This window comes from Gymnoscopelus braueri, assembly GCF_963280865.1.
Source record: "Gymnoscopelus braueri genome assembly, chromosome: 10".
NCBI classification, from domain to species: domain Eukaryota; kingdom Metazoa; phylum Chordata; class Actinopteri; order Myctophiformes; family Myctophidae; genus Gymnoscopelus; species Gymnoscopelus braueri.
Genome location: NC_137611.1, coordinates 50,515,404 through 50,522,689, shown reverse-complemented (window position 1 = coordinate 50,522,689; position 7,286 = coordinate 50,515,404). Strand labels below are relative to the sequence as shown.

Genomic DNA, 7,286 nt, shown 5'->3' with positions numbered 1-7,286 from the left:
GCATGCTGAATTTGAAGTCTATGACAACAGTTATCCCTGACGTAAATGACTCCATATTTGGGAAGGTGTCAGTCTGAATTGACAACCATATATGGTAAGGCATCATGTCATCAATGAGTCATGACAAGTCAGCTCTATGCACCTGTATATAAGTCCAGGGAGGGCTGCTGGTGAACAAACAACACAAGACTTCTTGCTGTGTGGACGAACGTACAGTATCTTGTTTTGGTTTAACCGTGAACACGGATATGGGGACTGACACCAAGGACCACGACATGAACAAACGACAGAGCAGAGAAGCCATCGTGACAGATACGCCGATGGCTGACGATGTTTTTGATGACACCTATAAAGAAAAACAGGGCCCGAAGCCACCAATGAAGCTGGTGTGGAGAAATATCATCCTGATGTCCGCCTTACACATTTCAGCGCTTTATGGAGTGGTGTGCATCCCTTCCGCAAAGGCCCTAACCCTCGCCTGGACCGCTGTGTGCTTCCTCATCAGTGGTCTCGGCATCACGGCCGGAGCTCACAGGCTCTGGAGCCACAGGTCCTACAAAGCCTCCTTTCCTCTGCGGGTTTTCCTCGCTCTTGCCAACTCCATGGCCTTCCAGAATGACATCTACGAGTGGTGCCGCGACCACCGCGTCCACCACAAGTACTCCGAGACGGACGCGGACCCCCACAACGCCGTGCGGGGGTTCTTCTTTGCTCACGTTGGCTGGCTGCTGGTCCGCAAGCATCCCGACGTCGTGGAGAAAGGACGCAAGCTGAAGTTTGCCGACCTCGAGGCAGACAAAGTGGTCATGTTTCAGAGAAGGCACTACGGGCTTTCCGTGTTGACCCTGTGCTATCTTGTGCCTATGTTGGTACCCGCATACCTGTGGGGTGAATCCCTGGCTGTGGGATTTTTTGTCCCTGGACTCCTGAGATACACTCTGGTGCTTAACGCCACCTGGTTGGTCAACAGCGCGGCTCACATGTGGGGGAACCGGCCTTACGACCACACCATCAACCCCAGGGAGAACTATTTTGTCGCGCTCAGCGCCGCGGGGGAAGGCTTCCACAACTACCACCACACGTTCCCCTACGACTATTCCACCAGCGAGTTTGGCTACAAGCTGAACCTCACCACCGCCTTTATCGATCTCATGTGCTTCCTGGGTCTGGCCTCTGACCGGAAAAGGGCGTCCAAGGCGCTGATCTGTGCCCGGGTGAAGAGAACTGGTGATGGGAGCCACAAAAGAAGCTCGGCTACTTTAGACTAAAAGATACTGACCGGTCGAACCATGACAGAAATGGCAATGACGGGCGCTCGGGTGGCACAGTGGTACAGTAGCTGCCCACCACTATGGAGTCTCGAGGTTCAAATCCATCGCGGTCCAAATGACTTTGTCAAGTGTCTATACGAACACAATTGACCTGTGCTGGGGGGGGGAAGCCGGGCGGGAAGGGTGATATTTGTCACCGCACGTACTCTTATGGGCCGGGGTGGAGGCTCTACGTCCTCCTGGTGGGAGCTCCTTACTGCCAGGTGAGCCAGTAGGATACAACAGCTGTGACAACACAGAAATGTGTGAGGGGAGGAATTCATTGGCATAATAACTAAATTGGAGACAAAGAGGGGTAAAAAGCTAAAATAAATAAATACATGGCAATGACAGCAGTTGGTAAGGCAGTGGTGTGAAGTAGTAGCGACTTTCATGACTTAAATGTTCCTTGGACTAATATTGGCTCCAAGTGGGCGATATCAGCTACCATTAGTCTTAGAAGCAGTGTTGGGCTCTTAAAAAAGTAATACTGGTTATTCTTTAAAATAAAGTGATGTTATTACTTATTACTCCCTGCCAACAGTAGCTGTATACTTGTTACTTCTCTGTTACTTCCCACAAAATTGGTAATTGCGATATTCTGACTTTGCATGTGTGAGGCCCCTCAATGTGTGATTCATATGTATGGCAGATTGAATGGCTTGATGTGTGCCTTTTCTTGTTAAATAAATGGACCCCTCCTACACATTTTGGAAGTAGTTAAGTTTATTTTATGAGCACATTGTATTTAAAAAAGGAAACAATACGTATAAAATAAATCATTCTCTAAACTCAGAGGGTCTAAAATACGGAATTATCCACCATTACATACTTGGCTTCTCACCAATTCAAGAAAGATCTGAAATCGCTTCTCTTAACCACCAAATACTTTCCATATGGTCTGCCTAATTAACCTGGGTCCATTCAATATTTTCCCCAGAGGTTTAGTTTGTGTCTGTGACTTTTATTTTTGCAATATGTTTTTGTTGTGTCTTTTCTTTGGTATATTGTCCGTATTGTTTTTGGTTTTTTTCTTCATCTGTATGACATGTCTATTAATGTTTTATTTGTAATAGATGTGCATATTCCACATTGATGTAATTTCATCCTACAATTAATGTACACAAATTCCCGGAGAATGACACTTAACAAAATAATGTATTGTCAAATTACCAATATTTTTACAAGGTCATATTGGTCTCAATATTTTTCACATTCAGCCCTGGACTTCACTGGCTGAAGTGGGGGTCACATGGATCACATGGGCATTCACATATTAGATATTGTAGTTATTTTCATTAAAATTAAATGTGATTGGACTTGCACTAATAATGACTTTAGATGATTTGTCACTATTTGAAATATAAATATTTAGAAGCTTGGCCCCTAGCCAAGCTAACATTGGTCAAGCTCCACGTGACACGTGTCAATATGTTGACACCAATGCCTTTGATTGGCTAGAGGGACGCATGACGAAATATAATCCTAAATAGGTGTGTCACTTCAAAAGGCCATTTATGACTTTTGAAGTGAGGTAAGACAGGATCAATCAGTCTTCATTGATCACCCGTCCGTGCGTGTGTGTGTCCCTCTGAGAACACCTAACATTGGTCAAGCAAAGGCGCAGAAGGCCAAAGCTAAGAAAGCATACTCATCTACAACAGTAACACAGAAGAGGACTATAGAGTTGAATTGATCCCACAACAAGGCCGAAGTCTTAATACTGTAACAATTGGCCACCTTGATCAAATACATTATGTAGCACTAGAGAAAACTGACATAGATCAAACACACCAATCAACTGCTGAAACTGTTCAAGACAATGAAGATGAAGAAGACAGACAAGCATTTGAACAAACCAGTCAATTACGACGACTCCCATATGACACATTGCTTCAAGAAGAACATTCTTTAGATGCAGTCGCCCCTGCAGAACACCAAAAACCACGCGCATTCTACCAAGACGACCCGTTCTACCAAGACGACCCGTGCTATTAAAATAGCACGGGTCTGCTGGCGGAGACTTGTGCTCCGAGGAGCACATTTTCTAGTTATTAATAATTATAGATTGTAGATTGGCTATTTTCATTTTTTTTTTTATAAAAAAAAAAGGAACAGTTTTGGATGTACAAGGTTTGCACCCTACAGCGACATTGTATAGCCTATATGGTCCTGTATCAATATATGAGTCAGTTTTAGCTGATTTCTTTCTAATTGGCTACTATGACTGCCTATGAATTTGACCTGGCCTGGTGGGGATCTGCCCTGTTGTGCACAGCAACACAACCGGTCAACGCAATTGAAATTCAATTCAATTCAATTGTCAATTCAACGAGGACTGAGGACACCAAAAACTGGCTCAACTAATGTCAAACTGTCACATTCTAGCTGCTGAAATAAACTTCCCATTTGGATCATTGTTGACCAATGAACAGAACATGGATATTGTTTGCAAAATGATTCTTTATTTATTGTCCATCAGAGCGATGAGGTCACAGCTTCTCTCTACTTTTGTATGATATTGATAGCCTAAACTTTTAATCTGTAGTTATTAATTTCTATTGTTTTCTGGATATTAAGATTCATAATCTTTCGCTATATTTTGTCACATGTATTAATCTATAGTTTGTTGTCGATCAAACGTGGGGTTTTGTACTGTGATTTGATGTGCACACATGCACTGCTGACAATCAATGAGACAGACAGCTGCTATGCAGTTCACTTGTTCTAGGCCTAGGCCTAGCTCTGTGCTCAGAGCTGCAGTATGAGCCATGGCTTGTCTTACGCAGTATAGGCCTAAATGAGGCTTTAGTCAGCATTTTGTTTAGGTTCATGATATTAGATCCTAGAACCACAACATAATGAAAGAGTGATGATGTCACTTCCTGGCAAGGATACATTTTTGAAACATTCCATTACCTCTTAAAGGAGCATTACACCCCTGGAAGAAGTTCCAGTCACTCAAACATACCTCTAGTGGTATGTAGTGGGTAGTAGTAGTAGTGGGGAAAAGTATAAACATTTAAAATTGGCGTCCCATAACTGGAGGAAAAAAATAGTCTGTCTGTGTTTTATGGAATTGCAGACCACAGCGTATTACTGCCTATAACTTCAACTCCCAGAATGCTTTGAGCACCCACCCTCTCCGACGGGGCGCGGTCATGACTCCGATCCCAAAAAGTAAACACCCACATTGCATACATAATATCGCCTACACACGCCCACGCTTGGCTACACTTTTGGCAGTGGGCATATGCCTGGGAATGCCCAAGAAGCGCCACATTCAATGTGTAGAGTAGGAGTTAAGAGCAGTCTTGATATCCCGTACTCTCAGACTTTGTGAGTATTTGCGACTTTTTGCGACATTACAGTAAACATGCCAGGAGGAAGCTGTGCCGTACCGAGCTGTACTCAGTCGGTGAGAAGTAATCATCCTGCTGATCCGCCGATTAGTTTCTTCACCTTTCCAGTCAAGGATCCGGATCGTTGCAGGAGGTGGGTTAGAGCAATAAATAACCCAAAGCTCAACGACAACACACTGCCGTCGGTGCTCCAAAGTAGGCGAGTGTGTACTCGTCACTTCAAACCGGAGGAGATTGAACGTGGTAGCTTGCTGAGGCGCATGATCGTAGGAGCACCCCGAGTGAAACTATCGGATACCGCTGTTCCATCCATCAACTTGGACGAAGTCGAAGACGAACCTCCGCCAGCGAAACGTAGGAGTCTAACTGAGGTACAACTCATTATGAAGTGACAGTAATTGTCAGAGTACTGTTTTGTTTTTATGCTATCATGGTAGTATTCCGGTCAGTACATAGAGCAAAGATCTAAGCGTAGCATAACAATGGGTAAATGGCTCTCGTTATATAATGTTTCGAAGTTGCCAGATTTACGGTTTCCTAGCACCATCTATGAGGACAGGTTCTCTACTTTTAGTTTTTTTTCTGTGTATCTATTCTATTCCCTAACGTATTTTTCAACACTCGCGTTTGTACATATGCGAATTTGAATAGATGCTCCAGCCTGGCCACAGATTTGGCCCAGATGTTTCACAGCACTAAAGTGATTTTATTTGCACTCCATTCACAGTGGTCTCTATTTGCCATTCACTCAGATATTCCACATCAGATTACACTTTGACATCACAGTTCTAAAAACAGACTCTAAACAGGAGATGTGTCAGAAGTGGGTGAAATTCTACATGGTCAAAGCATATTACTTTTTTTTTTTTTTACAAATAATGGAATACGAAATATAACTAATTTGTATATTGCTCTCATAAGACTGTCTGATAAACTGTTTGTATTCTAGCGCTAAACCAGGCCTCACACAGCTGTCCAAATGTTTACATGTGGTAATAGGTCCTCATTTGTTTGGGGACCTAACACTTTTTGCTGCTGTTACCTACCAGCTACATACACACGGCCAGACAGAGGAACCGTCAACGTCAACTTCCACATCGATGCAGATTGTTCCAGTCACAGTACCAGGGCCACATCAATCTGTAAGTTAGCTGAGCTGTTTGAAAAACTACTACTCAGGTGCCATCCATTTCTAGTGGCATAAAAAACTCTGCAAATACAAGTTTGCCCATGTTGAAGTGAACCTCTAATTTAGATACAATTATAGCCCCATATGAAATAGATCGTTATCAAGTTCTGTTTTTCATTCAGACCGCAGGACATATTTCCAGTGACGTTCCAGTGACGTTGGGAGCCAGTGACGTTGAGAGCTACCAGCCTGAGACGACGTCATCATCCTCATCTTGCGGGGGGAAGAAAAAGGCGGAAGAAGAAGGGAAGGTGCTCGTGGATGTGGCGAGGATAATGTCCCTCTTCAAATTCTGCCAGGTGTGTGTGTGATTGATTGATTGATTGATAGATTTTTTTTTAGGCAAAAAGAATGTAAAACATCACAGTTACATTTATAATACTTTCGTTGCAGGCTTGTGGAAAGTCTATCCCTCACACAGATGTGCATAAGCACTATGTTGGTGCACAGCTGGTCATCAAGTGGCGGTGCACTGATGGGCATGCAGACACCTGGAGGTCATCGCCGAATGTCAGGGGAATGCCAGAGGTCAACCTACGAGCTGCTGCATCTCTTGTCTTCACCGGCGGCAGCTTCGCTGAGCTTTCAGCGTGGTCAAAGGCCATGACACTGCACATGTTTTGTCCCACAACTTTCTATGAAATTCAATAGGCCTATGTTCACCCTGTCATTGAGGACCTGTACCAGCAGCAGAGGTTCGGACTCTTGGCACAAGTCTACTTTGAGCAGGAAGGCATAGAATATAGCCCTAGTAAGCAGCCACAACTCCTAGGAGATGCCAGATGTGACTCTCCTGGATTCAGTGCGAAGTTCTGCCATTACACCTTCATGTTGGAAGACACAAACGAGATTCTTCACACTGAACTGGTTCAGGTAATTTGTCTGTTTTTAAATGTTGTGTTCACAGCAGGAGGGTCTGTTTCTAACATAACATAGTGTAACATTGTGTTGTTACTGAAATAACTTTCTGTACTGCTGTATTTTGTTTCTTGCTGCTGCTGCTGCTGCTCCTCCTCCTCCTCCTCCTCCTTCTTCTTCCAGGTCACAGAAGCCTCCAGCTGGAACCACTGGGCTTCAGGCGTGGACTGACAGGTTGTCATTATGCTTTATTGCAGTTATGTTACCTTGTTATAACTATTTATTCTCATTTTGTGGGTTATTGTACAGCACCTTGTAACTATGTTTTGAAAGACACTTCATAGATAAACTTTGCTTACTTACAGAGCTGCTTGATATGGGGTTGCATGTGGACGTGGTCGCTACAGACCGCTCTCCCTCGATCCGCAAGCTGTTGAGAGTTGAATACCCAGAGCTGGAACATCAGTTTGACGTATGGCATACTGCTAAAGGTTGGCTTCATTTATGAAGGGTGTAATTGTACTTGTAGAACACTGGCAGAAAATAATGTCTCTAGGTGCAAGCTGT

At 43.9% G+C, this 7,286-nt stretch overlaps 1 protein-coding gene across 1 annotated transcript; it reads left to right on the top strand.

Annotated features, from left to right (window-relative positions):
• Positions 1–248: 248 nt before the first annotated feature.
• LOC308093665 (acyl-CoA desaturase-like) lies at positions 249–1,268 on the top strand (the record flags this gene model as incomplete). Its single annotated transcript, XM_080439993.1, has 1 exon — positions 249–1,268. The coding sequence occupies one exon, from the start codon at positions 249–251 to the stop codon at positions 1,266–1,268; it is 1,020 nt and encodes a 339-aa protein (XP_080296119.1).
• Positions 1,269–7,286: the final 6,018 nt, after the last annotated feature.